The sequence below is a fragment of the Capra hircus genome, chromosome 20 (genome assembly GCF_001704415.2).
Source record: "Capra hircus breed San Clemente chromosome 20, ASM170441v1, whole genome shotgun sequence".
In the NCBI taxonomy this organism is placed as follows: domain Eukaryota; kingdom Metazoa; phylum Chordata; class Mammalia; order Artiodactyla; family Bovidae; genus Capra; species Capra hircus.
This window is the reverse complement of record NC_030827.1, coordinates 16,855,083-16,880,265: the sequence shown is the minus strand read 5'-3', so window position 1 is coordinate 16,880,265 and position 25,183 is coordinate 16,855,083. Positions and strand designations below refer to the sequence as shown.

Below are 25,183 nucleotides of genomic sequence, written 5' to 3'. Positions count from 1 at the left end.
TTTCATCAAGAGGCTTTTCAGTTCCTCTTCACTTTCTGCCATAAGGGTGGTGTCATCTGCATATCTGAGGTTATTGATATTTCTCACAGCAATCTTGACTCCAATTTGTGCTTCATCCAGCCCAGTGTTTTTCATGATGTACTCTGTATATAACTTAAATAAGCAGGGTGACAATATATAGCCTTGATGTACTCCTTTCCCGATTTGGAACCAGTCTATTGTTCCATGTCCAGTTCTAACTGTTGCTTCTTGACCTGCATATAGGTTCCTCAAGAGGCAGGTCAGGTGGTCTGGTATTCCCATCTCTTTCAGAATTTTCCACAGTTTGTTGTGATCCACACAGTCAAAGGTTTGTCGTAGTCAATAAAGCAGAGATAGATGTTCTTTTTCTGGAACTGTCTTGCTTTTTCGATGATCCTGCGAATGTTGGCAATTTGATCTCTGGTTCCTCTGCTTTTTCTAAATCCAGCTTGAACATCTAGAAGTTCACAGTTTATGTACTGTTAAAGCCTGGCTTGGAGAATTTTGAGCATTAATTTGCTAGCATGTGAGATGAGTGCCTTAGTTTGAATATTCTTTGGCATTGTCTTTCATTGGGATTAGAATGAAAACTGACCTTTTCCAGTCCTGTGGCACTGCTGAGTTTTCCAAATTTGCTGACATATTAAGTGCAGCACTTTCACAGCATCATCTTTTAGGATTTGAAATAGCTCAACTGGAATTCCATCACTTCCACTAGCTTTGTTCTTAGTGATGCTGCTTCCTAAGGGCCACTTGACTTCACATTCCAGAATGTCTGGGTGAGTGATCACACCATCGTGATTATCTGGATCATGAAGATCTTTTTTGTATAGTTCATCTGTATATTCTTGCTATCTCTTCTTAATACCTTCTGCTTCTGTCCTACCATTTCTGTCCTTTATTGTGCCCATCTTTGCATGAAAAGTTCCCTTGGTATCTCTAATTTTCTTGAAGAGATCTCTAGTCTTTCCCATTCTGTTGTTTTCCTCTATTTCTTTTCACTGATCACTGAGGAAGGCGTTCTTATCTCTCTTTGCAATTATTTGGAACTCTGCGTTCAAATGGGTATATATTTCCTTTTCTCCTTTGCCTTTCACTTCTGTTCTTTTCACAGCTATTTGTAAGGGCTCCTCAGACAACCATTTTGTCTTTTTCTTGGGGATGGTCTTGATTACTGCCTCCTGCAGAATATCACGAATTTCTGTCCATAGTTCTTCAGGCACCCTGTCTATTAGATCTAATCCCTTCAATCTATTTGTCACTTCCATCATATAATCATAAAGGATTTGATTTAGGTCATACCTGAATGGTCTAGTGGTTTTCCCTACTTCAATTTCAGTCTGAATTTGGCAATAAGGAGTTCATGATCTGAGCCAGTCAGTTCCTGGTCTTGTTTTTGCTGACTGTGTAGAGCTTCTCTGTCTTCAGCTGCAAAGAATATAATCAGTCTGATTTCGGTGTTGACCATCTGGTGATGTCCATGTGCAGAGTCTTCTTTTGTGTTGTTGGAAGAGGGTGTTTGCTATGCCCAGTGTGTTCTCTTGGCAAAACTCTATTAGCCTTTGCCCTGCTTCATTCTGTACTCAGAGGCCAAATTTGCCTGTTACTCCAGGTATTTCTTGACTTCCTACTTTTGCATTCCAGTCCCCTATAATGATGGAGAAGGCAATGGCACCCCATTCCAGTACTCTTGCCTGGAAAATCCAATGGATGGAGGAGCCTGGTAGGCTGCAGTCAATGGGGTCACTAAGAGTCGGGCACAACTGAGCGGCTTCACTTTCACTTTTCACTTTCATGCCTTGGAGAAGGAAATGGCAACCCACTCCAGTGTTCTTGCCTGGAGAATCCCAGGGATGGGGGAGCCTGATGGGCTTCTGTCTATGGGGTCGCACAGAATTGGACACGAATGAAGTGACTTAGCAGCAATAGCAGCCCCTATAATGGAAAGGACTCTTTTTGGGTGTTAGTTCTAGAAGGTCTTGTAGGTCTTCATAGAGCCATTCAATTTCAGTTTCACCTGACTGTGTGAGTCAGATGTCAGCAGACTTTTTGTATAGTACTTGTTTTAGGTTTGGTGGGCCATAGTGTCTTTGTCTCAAGTGTTTGTATCTGTTGTCGATTGAAAGCAGGCATAGACTACATGTATACAACAGAATCATGCAGGTGTTTGGATCTGGCCCAGCAGCATTGTCTGCCACCCCCTGGTGTTGATCTTCAGTGCATTCTTCTAGGCACGCGTGATGGGAAAACCACAGTTTCTGCTCTTGAGTAGTCATTCTTTGGGGGGTTGGAAGCAGGTGAACAGTTAGCCCATATTTATTGTGTTACATAGTTTTAGATTAGAGATATCTCAGATTACCTGGTGAACTTTTTATAAATTTGAGTACGACATAAGATGTTAGGATTTCTTTTTAAAAAGTTCCCCAGGTGATTGTCATGAACACTTTCTGCTATTAGACATTGCTATCTGTTTGCTTTATGTTCCTCTGGGAGTATAGAAGTGATCTTCCAACCCAGCATTTTGCAGAAAACATTTTTCAGAGAGAGGGAGTTGAGATGGGAGCTGAGTCTTAACTGTTTGGTAGGTTTAGGGTTGCCAATAAAACATACTATTTTATTTTCTAAATCTGGCAATCCTAGCAGGGTGAATTAGATTAATACAGTGTTAAATACTGCAGAGAAGTGAACAAGAACAGAGGGACTATTGTGAGAATTATCTGTTGAGGGTGGGAATAATGGTGTTATTTAAAACCTTTAGTATCTGTAAATTGGAGAGGTTCATATGCCAAATTACTGAAGTGTTAAATTGTAAAGCGATGAGAAAATGATGATATCATTAAGAATGATATTTGTTTCCTCGGGCTAGCATAACAAAGTACCTCAATCTGAGTGGTTTATAACAACAGGAACTAATCTATGGTATTTATAGTGATTATCTCTGTCACAGAGTTCTAGAAACTAGAAGTTGGAAATCAAGGTGTCAGTAGGGCCACCCTGTCTCTTTGGACTTTAAAGGAAAATCTGTTCCATGCCTTTTTCTTAGCTTCTGGTAGTTAGCAGCAGTTTCTGACTTCATTTGCTTAAACACGCGTCACTCCAGTCTTTGCCTCGGTTGTCACATGACCTTCTCCTTATATCTCTGTCTTCTCTTCTCATAAGCACACCAGTCATGATGGGTTAAGTGTGTGTTACTTGCTCAGTCATGTCTAACTCTTGCAACCCCATGGACTGCTCTGTTCATAGGATTTCCCAGGCAAGAATACTGGAGTGGGTTGCCAGTTCTTTCTCCAGGGGATCTTCCTAATGCAGGGATCGAACCTGGGTGTCCCCCATTGCAGGTAGTTTCTTTACCCTCTGACCACCAGGGATGGGGCTTGTCCTAATTATAATTATACCTGCAAAGATCTTCCCGGCTCCTCTGAATTGGCAGACTGACCCCCCTCCCCCCACCAAGCCACCAGGGAGGCCCCTCAGTATTCATTGTTAAATGAATTCTATCTTGTTGATATTTAAGAATGATTCAGTTAAAGTGTCATCGTAGACTTCTGAGGGATTTCTTGCAGAAAGGCTTTAAATAAAATGTTCTTTGGTTAATTCTGATTTTTCCCAGAAAGATCATTTATCTAACCCATTACATTCTTCAGCACGCTCTCTGATTTGACGTTTTATGTTTGATATCACAATGGAAACTTAAATCCGAAATCATAGTATTGTAAGCTAGGAAGTGGGTAAATATAGAATGAAAATACAGCAGAACTCTTTGGTTTGAATTTCATGGGTTCTTTGGTTTCTTATTTAGAGTAGGGGATAAAAGGATAGGAGTATAGGCCCTTGTTCCTGAGAAGCTTGTGGGTCCCTGAAGGAGTAATAATCTGTGTGTGACTTGTCTTGACCCCAGATACTTGAGGCCTGTTTCCCACCATGTGTCTATCAACCTCACTTCTACTAATTTCAAAGTATTCTAGCCCTAAAGCTTACAAGCCAAGTAACATTTGTCCTGTTGTTTGCTAAAATGTTTTTGTGAATTTTTATTGCATTTACGCTCTTAGCCAAACTGATTATGTTGAGGAACTTCCATCTGTCTTATAGAATCTCAGCTTCATCTTTTGCCTCAGTGATAATTTCTTCTCTGAAAGTAGAGATAGAAGGAATTGATACTTGGAACTTAATTCTGTTTGAGATATAACTGATTGGCAATGTGGGAGTGATAGAAATTTGAGAGAAAGTTGCCTTGTCATTTTGGTGTTGCCTTTGTAGATTTTTCAGTGTGTGTTTTATCTTTCTCTTCTTGACTGTAAGCTTTTCCATGAGCCTAAGTTTAGTAAATAATAACTGCATGTGGAATGTTATTTTCTCCTTGACCTGTGTCTTGGTTTTGTATACCCAGCTCTGCTACTTACACATCCTTGAGTACATTCTGGACTTAAATTCTCATATTTATTACAAAAGGTGTTATACTATATGATTTTAATAATATGTAATTACCATTATCTGAAATTCTTGTGTTAAATTATAATCTATAAATTCTAAGTGATGAAAAACTTAGAATTTTTCTTACATTTAAACACCTACCAGAAAAAATTTAAATGGAGAGATTTTTCCTCCTGCTTTTCTGCAATATTATTAGTAAAGTAATTGTTGAAAGACAGCTTGTTCTTCATACAGAATGAGATTGTGAAATTTATTTGAAAAATGAGGCAAGTTTTTAGGATATGTCCTAAGGAGAATATTTTCTATTTAAGTTATATTCTTGATGTAGGGTAACTTAGCAGATGACTTAAACAAAATTGCTACAATTAGAATATTGTCTCTGCTACCTCACAGCTGGGTGAGGTGAGCAAGTTAATCTCTGATCCTCACTTTTGATCTGTCAAAGAAGGATAAAAACTTTACCTACTTCCTAGGGTTGAGGTAAGGATTGCATAACCTTATATGTATAGGCCACTTAAAATATTGCCTATCATATAATCAGCCAGTATAAGTGTTGGCTGTTTTTATCTAATTATATAATCTCCCTTTGGGGAACACAGTCCACCTAGGAACTCCTCCTTTGAACATTACTTTTACTGATAAATAAATGTTTGTTTAAAATAATACATTAGTGAAATTTTTTATGACTTAAGTAGGTAATTTACACAGTGATAGAGCTTTACTCTTTTTCCAAAGCCATGTATCTCAGCTGGCCTTTAAAATATAGTTTTAAATTATTCCTTTACAGAATAACACAATCTTATAAAACTTTTTATTATGGAAAATTTCAAGTTTACATAATGTACAATACTACCTTTATAGTTTCACTGGAAAGGAATCTATTTGCTTCTTTTTCCTTGAACTGAAAGAAGATGATGTCATTATTTGTTCCCCAGTTGTGCCTAATGGATTTTGATTGAATGATTCAGCACAGATCAGTTACCATCCAAATAAACACTGAAATACTTGTAACATTTAACATATATTACACCTTAAACCAGCTTAGTATGCCAGCAGGGGGTCATTAATAGTATGTAAATTCTTGAATTAAAAATTGGCAGTCTAATAACCTGTGTTTAAGACGATTTTTATGTAGCATTGCTGTAGCTAAACCTCATATTGATTTGAAATCCCAGAAACTGAATTTAATTATTTATTAAATGGATGCTAAATACTAGACATATACTCATTATCATGAATTATTTGCATTTTTTTATACAAAATAATATTTTAGAATAATGGTGCTATTATGCTTACACTTAAAAGCTGAGATAATGCTCAAAATTTTTGGCATTTTCCTATTCTCAGAGTTCCAATAAAATTATAATAGTTTAATATTAACTTATTTTTTCATTTTTTAATGTCTCTCAGATACTGTTTCTGAGTAGAGTATGCTATATAACCTTTTTAATGTATTTTTGACTAAATGTCACTGTTAATACTACTTCTGACAGTATCTGGAAGTAGCTTCTTTGTTCTCTGAAGCAGAAAATTATAATGTTATGAAAACTGGATAGAGAGACAAGTATGCCTGCTTTAGGAGCAAAAATAGGCTTTATTGTATTCTATGAGTTGGAACAAATTAGATGAATACAATTATATTCTAAAAATACACAAATTTAAATTAACATTTTTTTAAATTTGAAATTTATCTCTATTGTATACACCAATTTGAGTTTAGAAATTCTCTTTTTTATCATGGTCTTATCAAGTAGTAGTAAGCCGCATTGGTTTTATTCACTGTGATAAGCCTTATTTAAGATGGCACACGTATCTTTAGGATATAATTTATTCTGTAATAACTATAGCTAATACTAGCATTTACTGTTTACTACACATTTCTAACACTCACGTAAACCTATGATGATAGTATGGTTCTCTCCCCCATTTTAACAGATGAGAAATTACATCACAAAAAATAAATACCTTGTCCAGGGTCACACAGCTAGTAAGTATTAGAACTGTGACATAACATAGGCTTTCTGGCTTCAGAATCTGTGCTCTTAATCACTTTGTATGCTGCGTAAGCCTAAATCCAAAAAATTATTTGAGTGTAAGGCACAAACTAAAAGCCTACATTTTTCACAGGAACTATAAAAATAGTCTGTTTCTAAACGGTATAATCAGAAAGGAGGTGGATTGAAACTAAAATTCAGAAGTTATGTGTGTAATAGCAAAATGCTGATAAAAATAGTAATAGAGGATTGGATGATAGAATAGGAGGTACTACAGCTTATTCAGCCACAGAGGAATACTGTGCAACCTTAGAAAGAAATGAAGACAACATCTATATACAGTTTCAGAGTGATTTGAAACTATAAGCAAAGAACAGAGTCCAGAGTTTTCCTATATTTGAAGAGTGCACATAGATAGCAATGGAAAAATAAACCAAATTAATGAAAGTGGTTAAGTAGGGGAAAGAGGGGCAGAGAATGTAAACTGAGAATGCAAGCCAAGTCTTTCAGAAAGTACATTTTGTACTTTAGGGGTTGGAGTCATAGAGACGTTTTACATGACTTAAAAGTAAAAGCAGTTCTAAAGATTTTTAAAAAAGGAAACATTTGAATCTAACTATTACTGTGTTAGTGGCATAAGTCATCTGAGAATATTTCAAGTAACTTTAATACACAGTATTTTATATGTATGTTCCTGGTGAGATATAACGTTAAAACAGAAAGAAACATGAGGAAATTGTAAATTGCTTTCAGTATTGTTATTGTTATCAGTAATATTGGTATTGTTATTTTGAAACCCATATGTGGATATTTTGTACATAGCAGTAAGAAGCAGATAAGGTTATTCGAATGTGATGTTTTTCAATACAAGGGAAGAATGATGGAACGATAAAATCAAAGAAGTTACATAAAATGCTGTGGACGGTGACTGCAGCCATGAAATTAAAAGACACTTACTCCTTGGAAGAAAAGCTATGCCAAACCTGTGCTGTGCTGTGCTTACTCACTCAGTCATGTCCGATTCTTTGAGACCCCATGGACTGTAGCCTGCCAGGCTCCTCTGTCCATGAGGATTCTCCAGGCAAGAATACTGGAGTGGGTTGCCATACCCTCTTCCAGGGGATCTTCCCAACCCAAGACAGAGTATTAAAAAGCAGAGACGTCACTTTGCCAATAGAGGTCCATATAGTCAAAGCTGTAGTTTTTCCACTAGGCATGTATGGATGTGAGAGTTGGACCATAAAGAAGGCTGAGTGCCGAAGAATTGATGCTTAAACTGTGATCCTGGAGAAGACTCTTGAGAGTTCCTTGATAGCAAGGAGATCAAACCAGTCAATCCTAAAGGAAATCAACCCTGAATATTCACTGACAGGACTGACACTGAAGCTGAAGTGCCAATGTTTTGGCCATCTGATGCAGAGCCAACTTGGAAAAGCCAATGATGCTAGGAAAGATTGAGGGCAGTTGGAGAAGCAGGTGACAGAAGATGAGATGGTTGGATGACATCACCAACTCAATGGATATGGCTTCAAGCAAATTCAGGATGATAGTGAAGGACAGGGAAGTCTGGCATGCTGCAGTCCTCGGGGTCGCAAAGAGTCAGACACGACTTAGCGGCAGAACAACAACGTAAAGTGCTATAATCTTAAATTGGATTTGGTGAATTATTGGTATATGCATCTCAGGAAGAGAAATATAGATTTCCTAATTCGTGTAAGCCAAGACCTAGAACCACTGTCAGTTCAGCGACAATAAGCACCTCAGAACGTAGATTAAATACTGCAGTCTATGAATACTATATCCTGCTGCTGGTTGACTCCAGAGCTCAGGTGGGAGGGACACAAGATAAACAGGAAAGGTCTCCTTGTGCCAGAAGGAAGAGAAGATGGGATTCTGTCTAAAGAATGCAAGAGTCAACTTGAAGGAGCTCCCACTGACTAGTAAGGGTACAGTTTGAACATGGAGTGCGTTAAAACACGTCGAACATGTTAAAATCTCTGAGGACATAATGATTCTGCCCCCCACCCTCCAAGAGGAGTAAGTTATGTTTTAATTCTCTTAATATCTACAAATTATCTTTTAATAAAACTACCTGTTATTTATTATTGTAGTTGTCTTTAGTATTATTTCCTCTTGGAGATGTTTGGCCATCTAGGTATACATGCATTTTGCTTAAAATATGCAGAGTTGTTTATTACCACTGAAACCACTAGATGTGATTTTCAAAAATCTTGTTTAGAAGCGAAAGATAGGATTTTGATCATTATGCAAGAACCTTCTTTTTTCACTTTGTTAATAGTCATAATTTGAACTCTATGATTTTTCAGTCACAGCTGCAATAACTTCCCTGAAAAGTGGACCCCATGGAGTGTCATGAGTGTGAAAAAAATAAAAGACCATTCCCATATGGATTTTCCCACAGGAAAAATTATCTCAGGTTCACTGTGTCTAAAACAAAGCTTCACTATTATTAATGGCATCACAATTGTACCCATTGACCATATGTGAAAATGAGTATTCCCAGTCTTCTTCACCTTTGATCAGCTGTTCAAATTCTTTTCTATATCTGATCAGTTATACTTTCTGAATTTTCTCTTAATTCTAATCCACAGTGCTTGCCTCCAAGTCTGATAATGGCATTTTCCTGTATAATTCTTCAGAAAGGATCTCATAGTTTCTATGGTTCCTAACCTTTTTGATTGCAAAGACTCCTCCATTTTAGTTCTGAAATAAGTGAATCCTTTACACAACAGTAACTTTACCTCTGTGTATAAAGAAAATGCCTAATGGCAGAGAGCTGGATTGTATTGAATGGTACATTTCAATGAATTTATATATTAAAAGTCTTAATGTTTAGCATGTGGTTACTTTTCCTTTTCTGCACAAACTTCTATAATGTTTGGAGCTAATAAATTTTTCGGTGTAATTTTTTTAAGTGCACTAAATTGTCTACAACTTCTCTGTTCCACATATTCAGACAGATTGACCCATAGGGGTTTTATTACTGTACTTCAGTTTTCTTGAAGAAGTCTCTTTCAGAGTCAGGCTGACTCTCTGCCTGTTTCCCCTCCCCAGCTTGTAGCGTCTTTTTATTGTTCTTGGTGTTCTGAAATTTTACAAGGATATGCCTTGATGTAAGTTTATTTTAATTAATAGTGCCAGGCACTGCTGGGCCCATTTAGTCTAAAACGTCTCTCTTTTAGACCCTTTAAAGAAAATAAGTTGTCTTCTCCTGGGGTGGGGAGTCCCCATTGGTCAGTTGCCCAAATATGCAGACTTGGGAATATCTGGCAATTTTTTTCTTAAGTAGACTTCCAGCCAGTCTTATTTTTAGCTTTTCCTTTACCCTCCTTTCCAGAGATTTATGGCTCTGCTAATTCCTGTGGTTTTTGATGAGAAGAGGTACTTCAGTTCAGTTCAGCTCAGTCACTCAGTCGTGTTCGGCTCTTTGCGACCCCATGGACTGAAGCACTCCAGTTTAACCTGTCCATCACCAACTCCTGGAGCTTGCTTAAACTCATGTCCATTCAGTCAGTGATGCCATCCAACCATCTCGTCCTCTGTTGTCCCCTTTTCCTCCTGCCTGCAATCTTTCCCAGCATCAGGGTCTTTTCTAGTGAATCAGTTCTTCGCATCAGGTGGCCAAAGTATTGATGCTTCAGCTTTAGCATCCAATGAATATTCAGAACTGATTTCCTTTAGGATGGACTGGTTTAATCCTTTTGCTGTCCAAGGGACTCTCAAGAATCTTTTCTAGTACTGCAGTTCAAAAGCATCAATTCTTTGGTGCTCAGCTTTCTTTATGGTCCAACTCTCACATCCTCAATGGGCTTCCCTGATGGCTCACAGGGTAAAGCATCTGACTGCAATATGGGAGACACAGGTTCGATCTCTGGGTCGGGAAGATTCCCCTAGAGGAGGAAATGGCAACTCACTCCAGTATTATTGCCTGGAGAATCTCATGGATGGAGGAGCCTGGTAAGCTACAGTACACGTGGTCTCAAGCAGTTGGACACAACTGAGCGACTTCACTTCCCTTTTCCTTTTCTCACATCCATACCTGACTACTGGAAAAACCATGGCTTTGACTAGATGGACCTTTGTCGGCAAAGTAACGTCTCTGCTTTTTAATATGCTCTCTAGGTTTGTTGTAGCCTTTCTTCCTAGGAGCAAGCGTTTTTTTTTTTGTTTTGTTTTGTTTTTGTTTTTTTTTAATTTCATGACTGCACTCACCATCTACAGAGATTTTGGAGCCCAAGAAAATAAAGTCTGTCACTGTTTCTGTTGTTTCCTCATCTATTTGCCATGAAGTGATGGGACGGGATGGCATGATCTACGTTTTTTGAATGTAGAGTTTTAAGCCAGCTTTTTCACTCTCCTCAAGAGGCTCCTTAGTTCCTTTTCACTTTCTGCAATAAGAGTGGTGTCATCTGCATATCTGAGGTTATTGATATTTCTCCTGGCAATCTTGATTCCAGCTTGAGCTTCATCCAGCCAGGCATTTCACATTATGTACTCTGCATATAAGTTAAATAAGCAGGGTGACAATATACAGCCTTGATGTACTCCTTTCCCAGTTTAGAACCAGTCCGTTGTTCCATATCCATTTGTAACTGTTGCTTCTTGACCTGCATACAGGTTTATTAGGAGGCAGGTAAGGTGATCTGGTATTCCCATCTCTTGAAGAATTTGTAGGGAGAAGATAAAATTGATACACATTGAATTGCTCTTGGCTTTCTGTATTGCAGCCTTAGGTTTCAGCTTTCTCTCATCTGATAAGTCAGTTACTTCTTGAATTTCTTTTTTGTACCTTCCAGTATTCATCTCTCATTCCTTTTGTCCTTTTAAAATTATTCCCCCTCCCTTTAAAATCTTCTTACTCTAATTTTAGTGGAGTTTTAGAAAGGTAAAGTGGGTCCAGCAGTCAGCAGATGGCCTTACCTTCCATTCATAGATAAAATTTTTAGTGACATCTACCTCTGGGTAGCTTATTTACACCTTCACCCCTCTTTATTCTGAGTCTGATTTTTTTGACAAACCTGACTGAGGTCAGATTTAATTATGTTCTGAATCTCATCATTTCCTGTGGCTTTTCATCATAAACTGTGATATCTTTTTTTTTTTTCCTGTATCTCTTAGTAGATAGCATAGTGTTTGGCCCACAGTAAAAGTTTTTGTATTTTTAAACTTTGTTTTGGACATTCCTTTTGTCTCATGGACAAAAAAAGAATCTTGTCATTCATTGTACTATTTGCTTACCTTGAGAATGTTTTGAAATGCACAAGGTGTATCTGGTTGTCACTGTATTGGAGTTCGGTCGCTCAGTCGTGTCCGACTGTTCACGACCCCATGAATCGCAGCATGCCAGGCCTCCCTGTCCATCACCAACTCCCCGAGTTCACTCAGACTCACGTCCTTCGAGTCCGTGATGCCATCCAGCCATCTCATCCTCTGTCGTCCCCTTCTCCTCCTGCCCCCAATCCCTCCCAGCATCAGAGTCTTTTCCAATGAGTCAGCTCTTCGCATGAGGTGGCCAAAGTACTGGAGTTTCAGCTTTAGCATCATTCCTTCCAAAGAAATCCCAGGGTTGATCTCCTTCAGAATGGACTGGTTGGATCTCCTTGCAGTCCAAGGGACTCTCCAGAGTCTTCTCCAACACCACAGTTCAAACGCATCAATTCTTCGGCGCTCAGCCTTCTTCCCAGTCCAACTCTCACATCCATACATGACCACAGGAAAAACCATAGCCTTGACTAGACGGACCTTAGTTGGCAAAGTAATGTCTCTGCTTTTGAATATACTAGCATGCAATTGGAACATAATGAGCAGAGATCAGAGATGCTTAAAACCCTTTGATAGGTGGAATATTCCTGCACAGTAAACACTTGTCCCACTGGGAATGCCAGTAGTCAGTCCTGAGAACCATTGCTGGAAGCTCTTCAGGGAAGCCTGCCTCTGCCTTGAGATCAGCACTTGCCCGCAACCCTCTCAGATGGTGCCTGTGTTCATTCTTACCCCTCAGGCAGTAGGGCCAGAAGTACGGGCCTTTCTTCTTGATCCTCACTACTGCTTTCTGACCACTGCCTTCCTCACTCCCTGTACCCCAACCCCTGCCCACCAAAACAAAAATCCCAGCCCAGTTTGAATTTCATGCTGTATTTGTTTTAGAAGGAACCCATTTCACTCAGGGGGGGCTTCCCTGGTGGCTCAGTGGGTAAAGCGTCTGCCTACAATGCGGGAGACCCGGGTTCGATCCCTGGGTCAGGACGATCCCCTGGAGAAGGAAATGGCAACCCACTCCAGTACTCTTGCCTGGAAAATCCCATGGACTGAGAAGCCTGGTAGGCTATAGTCCATGGGGTTGCAAAGAGTCGGACACGACTGAGCGACTTTCCCTCCCCTTCATCTCACTCATATAAAAGAATTTATGTTTCAAATTTTCACATGTCACAATCAGTGTGCATGGTTAATCATCTGTATGATTATATTATAAATACAGTAAGATTATTTCTCATTTAATAAATATACAGTTTATATGCATTTGTTTCCCATCCAGTTGACTGATAAATTAAAAGTGCAGGCTTCAGAGCACCCAAAGCAGGTGCTCTGTGATAAGCTGGAGGGATAGGGTAGGGAGGGAGGTGCAAGGGGGATTCAGGATGGAGGGGACACATGTTTACCTCTGGCCGATTTATACTGATGTGTGGTGAAAACCATCACAATATTGGGAAGTAATTTTCCTCCAATTAAAATAAGTAAATAAAATTTTTAAATGTAGGCTTCATTTTGTATAGTGAGTATAGTTGTTACTAATTTTCACTTTTCACTATTAGAATACTTTTGAAATGCCTTTTGCCTCTATAAGGCCATAAATATTAAACAAATACCAAACATTAAGCAAGCATCATTAAACATTTTGTAAGGGTTGTTTGTTTAAAATGCAAAGATAAGAAGTACATTGACATCATGAAGCTTGTTTTATCAGAATGTGATTAATTATAATTCTATGTGAAATATATAGCTGTGTCTAAATATTATATCCTTGAAATTGAATTGTAATTTTTAGTGGACTATCTTATAGAAGTGTGTCTAGTGTCAGGATAATGAATATTTCATATGTTTGTATGTATGTGTGTTTAATATATTGTTTTCTTTACCTGTGTTTTGCATAAAGCATTGACCTGTATTACTAAGCATTACCATTGTGTCATTTGGTTTTTAGGTTGTGGAAAATGCCCTTAAGGTGAATCCAGTATTAGGCCCACAAATGTTTCAACCGATTCTACCCTGTATTTTCAGAGGTATTATAGAAGGGGAGGTAAGATTTTTCTTAAGCTTCTAATGTTAATGCTAGATTCTAGGGTTCTATTTTACTTATTTTACTTATTCTTTGGAAAATTACTTCTTATTCATTATTAGATGTAAAAAGGACTTTCTGTTTATTTTGAAGTAAATTACCTCAATTTCAGGGTAGTGATACAGCTTTGCTATTTCTGTCTCTACATAGGAAAGTATGAATTTCCTTTGCTATCTCATGTCTTTCAATCATATGCATGTGTGTTCATACACGAACATGTTAAGCATAGGAATGGGAAAAATAGTGCTAGTTTCGTTACATAAAACTATGTAATATATGAAAATGCTGGTTTTCTTCTAAGTTAGGCTCTTTAATAGACTCTAAATATGTATGTTAGGAGCTTTTAAAGTAATATAAATGTGTAAGTATGGCATTGATAAATATTCTTTCTTTGTTCCTCTCTTTATTATATATATACATATATAATCCATATAAATATGTACATAATACATATATATTACCTTGTGTGACATATATATTTAGTAAGTTAGTTAGAACTCGACAATATTGGCAGTTCATTCTAAAGAAGCAGTATAAAGGAGAATATTATTTCATCAGTTCAGTTCATAGCCCTGTTGATTGTTACTTTGTCAATGATTGTTTATTATTGTTTATGCTTGTACCATAACACAGTTTTAAATGTGCTGTATTTTAATTGCACAGAGGTATCCTGTAGTAATGTCAACATATCTCGGAGTTATGGGTCGAGTCCTGCTACAAAACACTAGTTTTTTTTCTTCACTTCTTAATGAGATGGCACATAAATTTAATCAAGAGGTAAGAATCTATGTACTTAAAGAAAATCTTTATCCAAATAAAGTTTGGAAAAATTTTGGTAAAATAATGAGTCTATAAAAAAAACCTTGAAGTAAGTATTTTTGTTACTTTAAATCTTTAATAATCTATTCCATATGATAATTTGGGAAAAAGAAGAAAGATGAACCTGTGAGTGACAATTTGAAACTTAAATTTTGTTCTCTCTCAAAATAGACCATATTATTCTACTTATCTATAGGATAGAATTTTGATTTGTTTATGGTGGTAGTTTTTGTTGCCTCATACATAAAATGAAACAGGAATACTTTACATACAGTCACGTACTACCTTTCTTTCATTTCTTTAATGAGCTTGTTTTTAATATCATGCAGTATTTCTATCATCATTACGGTAGGAAATGACCTTTTCAGCAGAAGTTTATTAAAAGCATACTAAATTGAAACCAATCACCTGAGTAAGTTTGGAATAGGGTCTTCAATGAGTTGGTTACTTGAGACTACACACATTATAGTAAAATATGATTTTTATGTCTTAAGTGATTAATCTGTTAAGGTTTATAAAATGTAGAAGGTAGAATGTACTTGACGGATATCTCTAGAATGGAGGGGCAATTTGTGAAAAATTTAGGTTTGTGGCTAAAACAGATATTACCATTTCCACTTTTAATGAAAATCCAGAGTAAGGAAGTGCAAATTGTAGAATGTATGTTAGTTTTTACAGAAGTAGACTAACCTAATTAGAGAACCTAGACTTCATTTTGATGATTAGACAGGAGAGATTTTTCATTAGCTTCATTAAATTTAGCTGTGATGGAATAATGTTAGAAGTTTAAAGAGTGTATTCAGTTGAGTTCAGCAAAATCTGTTGAGTGATCTTAGCAATAACTATAAATTTTTTTGTATTTTTTTAAATCCTCACAACAACCCAAGGAGGTAATAATATTTGTATATCTATCTCACGCCTGAGAACGTTGAGACTTGGAGAGATCTGGTGACTTGGTCACGTCTCCAAAGCTAGTGAGTGGTGGACTTGATAGGCACACCCCAGTAACCTCACTTCATCTCAGCGACCACATTCCGCTGCCTCCTGTGCATCCTGAAATAGGCACTTCTCCACTGTATACTGGAGACACTTGGTTTGACAAGCTTGCTTTTTAAAGGGAGAGAGTACTTAACAGGCCATTTTGTAATGTTATTATAAGTCCTTTGTTAGAATTATGTCCAGTGTGCTGTGGGAAGTGAAAAGTTACTGGTAAATTTTTTCCCAAGTTGTTTTTTTTCCTTGATAGATACAGATAGCATAAAATTTATCATCTTACCTATTTTCAAGTATGCAGGTCAGTGGTATTAAACATAATAATGTACAATCTTCACCACCATCCATCTCCATAACTCTCAGATTTATAAAACTTGAACCTCTGTACTCATTAAACAATAACTTCTCATTACCCTCTCCCTGTAGCCCCTGGAAACACCATAGTGAAGTGAAGTCGCTCAGCCGTGTCCGACTCTTTGCGACCCCATGGACTGTACCCTACCAGGCTCCTCCCTCCATGGGATTCTCCAGGCAAGAGTACTGGAGTGGGTTGCCATTTCCGTCTCTAGGGGATCTTCCCAACCCAGGGCTCAAACCTAGGTCTCCTCATTGTAGATCTCTGAGCCACCAGGGAAGTCCCATGGTACTTTATAAAAAGTATCATGATTTTTGACTACTCTAAATACCTCATATAAGTGGAATCATACAATATTTGTCTTTTTGTGACTAACATATCACTTAAACCTAATATTCCGAATATTCATGGTATGTGCGTGCTTAGTTGTGTCTGATTCTTTGCCACCCCATGGACTGTAGCCCGCCAGGCTCCTCTGTCCGTGGGATTCTCCAGGCAGGAATACTGGAGTGGGTTGCCATTTCCTTCTCCAGAGGTCTGAATGTTCATAGTATTGTAGAATATGTCAGAATTCCCTTTCTTTTTAAGACTGAGTAATATTCCATGGTGTATGTATGTGTGGTGTGTATAATGTTGTTATAAGATAATGGCTGTACGTCCCTGTGCTATACAGTATGTTCTGTGGTTTATCTCTGACTCATTTTGAGTTGAGTTTTGTATATGGTATGAGATAAGGATCCAGCTTCATTATTTTGCATATGGTTATTCACTTTTTACAGTGCCATTTATTGAAAAGATTATCCTTTCCCCATTGAATGATCTTCAGTCATTTATGCAAGGGTTTATTTCTGGGCTCTGTATTCTGTTCTCTCGATCTATATGTCTACTTTTGTATGATTATCACATAATTTTGATTACTAAACCTTTATAAGGCATGTTAAAATTCAAAAGTGTGAGTCCTGTGGCTTTTTCATCTTTTCGGAGATGATTTTGTCTATTCAGGATCCTTTGAGATTCTCGATGAACTTTAGGATGGCTTTTTCTATTTCTACAAAGAAAAAATATCATTGAGATTTTGATAGAGATTGCATTGAAACTGTAGATTGCTTTGAGGAGTAGTTGTTCAGTTGCTGAGTCATGTCTGACAGTTTGTGACCCGATGGACTGCAGCGCGCCAGGCTTCCCTGTCCTTCACTGTCTCCTGGAGTTTGATCAAACTCGTGTCCTTTGAGTCAGTGATGCCATCCAACCATCTTGTCCTCTGATGCCCCCTTCTCCTCCTACCTTCAGTCTTTCCCAGCATCAGGGTCTTTTCCAGTGAGTCAGCTCTTTGCGTCAGGTGGCCAGTGTATTTGAGCTTCAACTTCAGCATCAGTCCTTTCAGTGAATATTCAGGACTGATTTCCTTTAGGATTGACTAGTTTGATGTCCTTGCAGTCCAGGGCACTCTCAAGAGTCTTCTCCAACACCACAGTTCAAAAGCATCAATTCTTCGGTGCTCAGCTTTCTTTATGATCCAACTCTCACATCCATACATGACTATTGGGAAAACCATAGCTTCGACTAGACAGACCTTTGTTGACAAAGTAATGTCTCTGCTTTTTAATATGCTATTTAGGTTTGTTGTAGCTTTTTTCTAAGGAGCAAGCATCTTTTTATTTCATGGCTGCAGTCACCATCCACAGTAATTTAGGAGCCCAAGAAAATAAAGTCTGTCACTGTTTCCATTGTTTCCCCATCTATTTGCCATGAAGTGATGGGACGGGATGCCATGATCTTTGTTGTTTGAGTGTCGAGTTTTAAGCCAGCTTTTTCACTGTCCTCTTTCACCTTCATCAAGAGGCTCTTTAATTCTTCTTTGCTTTCTGCCATAGTGTGGTGTCATCTGCATATCTGAGGTTATTGATATTTCTCCTTGCAATCTTGATTCCAGCTTGAGCTTCATCCAGCCCAACATTTCTCATGATGTACTCTGCATATGAGTTAAATAAGCAGGGTGACAATATACAGCCTCGATGCACTCCTTTCCCAATTTTGAACCAGTCCATTGTTTCATGTCTGGCTTACCTGTTGCTTCTTAACTTGCATATGGGTTTCTCAGGAGGCATGTAAGGTGGTCTGGTATTCCCATCTCTTTCAGAGTTTTCCACAGTTTGTTGTGATCTACACAGTCAAAGGCCATAGCTTAGGCAATGAAGCAGATGTTTTTCTGGAATTCTCTTGCTTTTTCTATGATCCAGTAGATGTATTGACATTTCTTAATATTGTCTTACAATCTGTGAATGTGGGATATGGTTTTATTTGTTAATTTCTTAATAGGAAATGTTTAGTATTTTTTGTTATATGTCTTTCACCTCCTTGGTTAAGTTAATTGCTAAGTGTTTTATTCTTTTTGATGGTAATATAAATGGAATTGTTTTCGTACTTTCTTTGTTAGATTGGTCATTGCTCATGTATAGAAATGCAACTGACTTTTGTTTGTTGACTTTGTATTTTGCTACTTTGCTGCATTTATATATTCTCACAGTTTTTTTGGTGACATCTTTGGGACTTTGTATATATAAGAACATATCATCCACAGACCATAATAATTTTGCTTCTTCCTTTCTAGTTTTGATGCTGTTTATTTCTTTTGCTTGTCTGTCTGTTCTGGCTAGAACTTCCAATACTGTGTTGAATAGAACTGGTAAATTTTGGCATCCTTGCCTTGTTCCTGGCAAAATAGAAATAATGACCTGTGGCAGGTGCTGGTGCTGCTTCAGCCTGTTGACAGTATGAAGGATTGGAGAGAGATATTATAGGGTCAGACTTATTTCTCTCACTGTAGTAAGAACACTGGTTTTTCATGGGACATTTATTTTTTTCACTTCTCAATGTGAAGAAAAAGTGTTTTCACCAAGAATTGGCCAAAAATTGCCAAGCCATCATGTTAGAGAATGAAATATTACTGTAGTTGAAATATTACTGTTGACTGTGAGCACAGTTTTAAAGGACATTGAATTAAATAGGACTAGGACTGATGCTAAAGCTGAAATTCCAATACTTTAGCCACCTTATGTGAAGAGTTGACTCATTGGCAAAGACTCTGATGCTGGGAGGGATTGGGGCCAAGAGGAGAAGGGGAAAACAGAGGATGAGATGGCTGGATGGCATCACCAACTCGATGGACATGAGTTTGGGTGAACTCTGGGAGTTTGTGATGGACAGGGAGGCCTGGGGAGGCCTGGCGTGCTGCAATTCATGGGGTCGTAAAGAGTCGGACATGACTGAGCGACTGAACTGAGGAAAATGAGTTCCAGTAAATCCAGATAGCTTTGAACAAGCAAAGATGTTGCAGAAGGGTTTGTCTCTTCTAAACATTTGAAAACAGTTGTCAGATAGTAGAGAAAACCAAGTTAATTTTGAATGATTTTATATTTTTAGGTAAGAAGTTGGGTTCATTGTAAAAGTCACTGTTAGAACAGTGCACCTGCTTAGTCCACCTCTAAGCATTTGCTAATCAAAGTCTTTCAGAGTCATTTTCTGTCTTGAATGAAGAATACTTTTTAGACGAAAACCTAATTCAATTTAGAGCCTAGAGTATTGAAGAATGGTGCTTTTGCTGTAGGGAAATTTGCTAGAAAATGACAGTATTTGTAGGCCCTTTTTCTCTTTAGACTTCCTTTTTCTTCCAAGGGATAGCATCTTTCTTCTTGTAAACACTTGTTGTGGAATTCAGGATGGGGGGAAGGGCTTTGGGGATTATGGTTTGTCACCACTCAACATCTTGATTTTCATTTAGATCATCTAATTTTAATTTGTTTCTCACCTTGTCTTCCCCCTGTTCTTGATGCCTTGAGTTGGAACTTCTCAGGGTTTGTTTTTGCAGATACTGAATCTTTGTACTCCCATAGGAGTGGGGATGGTGATCTGGAAGTTTCTAATTGTTCCTTGTACAGATTCTCAGCTAGTTTTCCTGTTTTTGAGCTCTATGCCTCTGTCTTCTTTGTGGCTTGATAATTGCAAGATTCTGAGAAACAAGTCTGTTTGCATTAGACTATTTTTCCCCTGGCAAGCAGTTTTTTTCCAGGCTTCTTTGTTCTGCTAAGTCACTTACTAAGCACTCTTTCATCCACTTGCCATCTTCTAAGAAGTTGTTGCCATCTTTACCAACTGTAGTTTCTTCTCTTTCATAGACCCTGTGGGGTTATTTGTTTGCTTTTTATATTTATTTACTCTCATTTTAGTGGAATTTCAGAGGGAGTGAGCAAATGTTCAATGCTGAACTAAAATTGTTTTCACAATGTCAGTATGATTCTAGGGTAAATAACTTATTTTTAAAGATTCAGTAAGTTGTTTGTAGCTGAATAATTGGAATAATATCTGTTTTTCTTTCTACAAAACTAAGACTGAACTATACCTTGAATATTTCTTTGTTTTCTAGAAACATTATCATCTTACTCTTTCTGGCAATGCCCTATAATTTAGACTTTGTAAATTTGGGGGGAGGAGTGAAATATTCTGATAACATACTTCAATTCTACAAATTTTTCATCTTAAGGAGATGACTTTCTTCAAGACCTGCCACTTAGATTATTTTCCCCTTAATCTGTTTTAACTGTTTGACTTGAAATAGCACATATCTTTCTGATACTGGAGAGATTGAAGTTACTTTTTTATTTCTACAAGATGAATGATTTTTCAAGAAATCTTATGTAAAAATGACATTTTATTGCTTGAATAGCAGCTGCTATGAAGGTTAGATTAAGAAGACAACATTTAAAAAAGATCGCTATTTGCATAAACATTTTATTCTGTTCCTACAGGGAATATAATTATATAAAACTACTTAATTCTTACAGAAAGCATAAGTCATATTCTTTAAAGTTATAAAAGCGATAGAACCAGTCAGAAATAAATTTTTTTCTTTCTACAATGGGTATTTATTTAATTGTGGTATCTTTAGCATGACCTGCCAGGGTAAGATTCTGGCGTTTGTTATCAAGGTAGAGAAATCTCATCATCTTTTTATTATGCTGCTTAAGAAATACTATAATTTTAAAAATTAATAGTTCTCTGAAATACTGCAGAATTTGTTTGCCTCATGATTCACCATAACTAGTCATCAACATTTGTTACAGTTGTCTTATTTCTATTTTTATTATGTGCTGTTGTTACTTTTATAATAGAGCAAATAAATGTAAGTTATAAATAATATTAGACCATAGAGATGCCTGTCTCTGCTGATTACGTCTTCATTTCAACCACATGTTACTCTAGCTTTAGCTGTATATATTAGATTTTAGTAACTTGATACTTTCTTTTGTATGGTTATGCTTTGTTTTTAAAATCTTGCTTACTTGATATTAATTGCAGTAAATCTGTAAAGCATCCGAACCATTCGTTTCCAAATTAAGTGAACATGGAAGACACATGGTATAAATCAGCAGTTAGTAGACTGTATTGCTTCATGGTGCCCTTAATGTGTTAGTAACATTTTCACAATGCCTCTAGAGTAAATATCTAACTGTTCTTTTGATTACACAATCCGAACAACTTAATTTGTATTCATGTCCTTATAACTTTGTATCTATTGAAAATTATACACAAAAATCTGAAGAATAACATCTTTATTTCATTCTTAAATAGCCGCAGTTACTGATTAGTGGAATATGAATGGCCACTGGGCACCACCAAGACTCTTAACCTTAGTTTCAGGTTGGACACCTCCACTTTCATCTTCTGTTCGACCCTGACTTTTTGGTAGTACTGTGCAAAGATAGTCATCAAAGGGAATGTAATGTTAAAACTAGGAACTATATTGAACTAGTAGTTCTTGCAGTAATCGACAGATGTCACTGTGTTTCTCTGAATAATTTTAAATACTTTGTGAGTTCACTGTGGCATCTTAGGACACAGCACACCATATGGGGAGCTCAAGTATAAATGGTTGTCTTGAACCAATAAGTGTTCACTTGACTGTTTATTATCTTTTAAACTGTGTTGGAAAAAATGTATTGAAGCATTTCTTGGAAAAATGTAGAAGCACAGAACTAGGAAAGTATGGGTACTCAAGGTTGATCTTATGTTACTAAAATCTCTGAAGTACAGATTTTGCTGTTAAATGCACTTTTTAAAAGGTGTGAGAAGTGTACAAATGTTTATAAGCAAACCTGAGACCCACTTCCAGTCTACATGATGCGTATGCTCGGTCGTGTTTTATTATATAGATTCTACCTATGCATGAGTTAGGGTTCTTCAGAGAAACAGAGCCAGTTCTGTGTGTATGTAGAGAGATTGAGAGATATACGCACATACAGTTGCGCACATGGATATTGAAGGAATTGGCACATATGATTGATTCAGGGACTAGCAATTTCTAATTTTGTAGGGCAGGCTGAAAATAAAAACTTGGGCAGGATTTCTGTGTTACATTCCTGAGACAGGATTTCTTCTATTTATAGGAAACATTAGTTTTTTCTTAAGGCTTTCATCTGATTGAATGACACTGCACTCACATTATCTAGGGTAATCTACTTAATGTCAGCTCATTGCAAATGTAATCATATCTGCAAAATACTTTCATGGCAGCGTCTAGACTAGCATTTGTCCAAACAAGTGGACCCTTAGCCTAGATGAGTTGAATAAGTCTATTTGGCACTCAATTAATTGGCTCTCAAGATTAATTACATTCCATTTCTGATTTTGCTCATTTTTTTTCCCAGCTCACAGCTTGCCCCACATTCTTGTATTCCAGTTCTGTGGTTTGTTGGAATTGTACTTTAACCTTTTTTATGAGGTTTTTGCCTTTAACAGTACTTATAAGTAAAGAGCATTTCAAATATTTTGAAATGCCTCCTGGTCTCTTTTTCAGATGGACCAGCTTTTGGGAAATATGATTGAAATGTGGGTTGATCGCATGGACAATATTACCCAGCCTGAAAGAAGAAAACTTTCAGCTTTGGCTTTGCTTTCTCTTCTGCCATCTGATAACAGGTGAGGAAATGTTTACTTGAAATTTGTTTTGTTAAAGCATCAAAGTATTAGCACTGTTTTGGCTATTGGTATTGCTGTGTATTGCTGGGCAGTGCAGTTTCATGCATATGTATGCCAATTTTTTTAGTTGATAACCAACCAAGTGTTGATCTGGATCTAAAAAGGTGGGAATTGTGGGCATTGCAGTTTAATTTGTTGGTGTTCATTTTACCAATTTATTTAATTTTTATCTGAATTCCCATTTTAAAAAATAACCAGATTTTATTAGATTTAATTTTAGGTCCTTGTTTTATATAAATATATTAAATAAATAATATTTCAATGTCAGTAACACTTCATAAAGTGTATTATCCTCCTAGTAATTCAATAGTTTGTTACATAATTGTTAATTTTGGATTATCTCTAAAGAAACTTAGAAGTTATTTTTTTCTCCTTACATAGATGAGGTCATATTATATTTTACAAACTTTATTAAAATTTTCATTTCCATAAAGCAAATACAAAATGCTTTGATTTGGGCATTTAAAGAAGAGTTGTTTTTTTTTTTTTTTGCCTTTATCCCTGTTTTTGTTTGGCATTATATTTCTTTTTGGGGTATTTTTAATTTTAGAAGTATAAAAGCAGGCCTTAAGACATCGTGTTTTATGAGAAGAATAATATATTAGATTTTTTTGTCTTGGAAAATTTTTACAGCACCTATATCCTAGTGATAAATTAGTGAAATAAATGCAGTTAGGTTTAGAAATTATTTTTAAAAATTTATTATTATTTCTGGTATAGTAGTTTGGATTAAGAACACAGGTGATTATTTAGTCTTCACATCATAATAATATCATATGCTATTATATGTTATTATAATAAATAAATAATAATTATTGAGCCCTTACTGTTACCCGAAAACTGGGTTTACCTCTTGGTGAGTGTCTAGCCAAAAGATACAGCAAAGTCAAAGACTGGGAGAATGAAAGATTTAGCACTTGCAACAAGTAAGGAGAATGCCAGGGATCTTCCCCAGTGCAGTGTCTCCATGAACAGCAACTTTTGGGAAGCTTTAAGCTACCGGTACATGCATAATTATGAAGGGGCATGGATAGTCTCACAGAGTCCAAGCTTTGGTTGATTGAGGTCACGAGGGTCAGAAAAGATGAACATCATCATCTCTTAGTTTCCAGTTGATCAGGAGATTGAATGCCTGGGAAGTTTAAATTCTGCAAAACTGCTCAGGAAAGTGCTTCATACTGTTCTTTACTGTTGAAACAGACCTGTGAGTTTTTACAGCTGATTTGTTATGTTTGCTATTATGTTTTGCTATTGTTAAGTTTGCTACTTCTCTTGCTTGAAAGCAGTTTGTTCTTTTGTTCCCTTAAAATCATTATTATTAAATTCTTCTCAGTGTTAAGCATTGTAGCCAGGCTTAGATTACAAAATGGCATAGGCCAAAAATGCCTTCTGTTTTGTCGACAAAGCCATGCCTCATTCTGTTTCTCTAGGGACCCCCACCTTATATGCTTACATTACCATTTGCCTTATGTTTCGCTAAGTACTTTACATTTATGTCTCATTTAATTTTTAAACAGTCCTGAGTTAGAGACATAATTGTTTTGTTTTTATAGAGCAAAGAAATAACTTAAAAATGTTAAATAACTTGCTTAGGGTCTGGTAAGTGGCATGTCAAAAGGAAGATTTTGAGCTTGGGCAATTGATGCCAGAGCTTGCTCTTTTAGCTCCTAGGTGGATGTACACAAGGGCAACATTATTTCCTCTCTGTGAAGCTGAGTGGCATCTTACTTATTTTTGGAAGCCAAATTGAAGCTACCAACATTTTAACTTACTGGTCTTTCCCTTCTTTTTAGTAGAAAAACAGTGACTAGAGATTTACCAGGCCTTTAAAGTGGAGATGTTAAAGAACCTGTTCTTTGGCAGTAATCAACACTCAGTAAACGTTTACTCAATAAATTAATGAATGGAAAAAAAAACTAAGCTTGATAGAGCATGTTAGAGTGTTCTCTAACATAAAGTACTGAGATTAAGAGAAAACTTGAAATGACACTGGTTAAAAGATGAGAAGGATATCTAATTGTATCTCAAGCATATTTGTTTTACCCTTTTTGATATTATGGTTGACTTCAATATTTAATTTTTTAAAAAAATTTCCAAAAATATTTTTGATATGTAAGTTGTGAAAATAGTTGACTTCTCTGAAGAAAATAAAAAAGGCTTCTGTAAAGGTTAAAGAAA

At 36.8% G+C, this 25,183-nt stretch overlaps 1 protein-coding gene across 3 annotated transcripts in view; it reads left to right on the top strand.

Moving 5' to 3' along the window:
- The window catches only part of IPO11 (importin 11), a 190,186-nt gene that overhangs the window by 108,628 nt on the left and 56,375 nt on the right, over positions 1–25,183 (top strand). For all 3 annotated transcript variants that reach the window (XM_005694660.2, XM_005694661.3, XM_013972789.2), the window contains exons 25-27: positions 13,669–13,764; positions 14,467–14,580; positions 22,824–22,945. In XM_005694660.2, the coding sequence (XP_005694717.1) occupies positions 13,669–13,764; positions 14,467–14,580; positions 22,824–22,945 (332 nt within the window). The remainder of the gene's footprint in view (positions 1–13,668; positions 13,765–14,466; positions 14,581–22,823; positions 22,946–25,183) is intronic.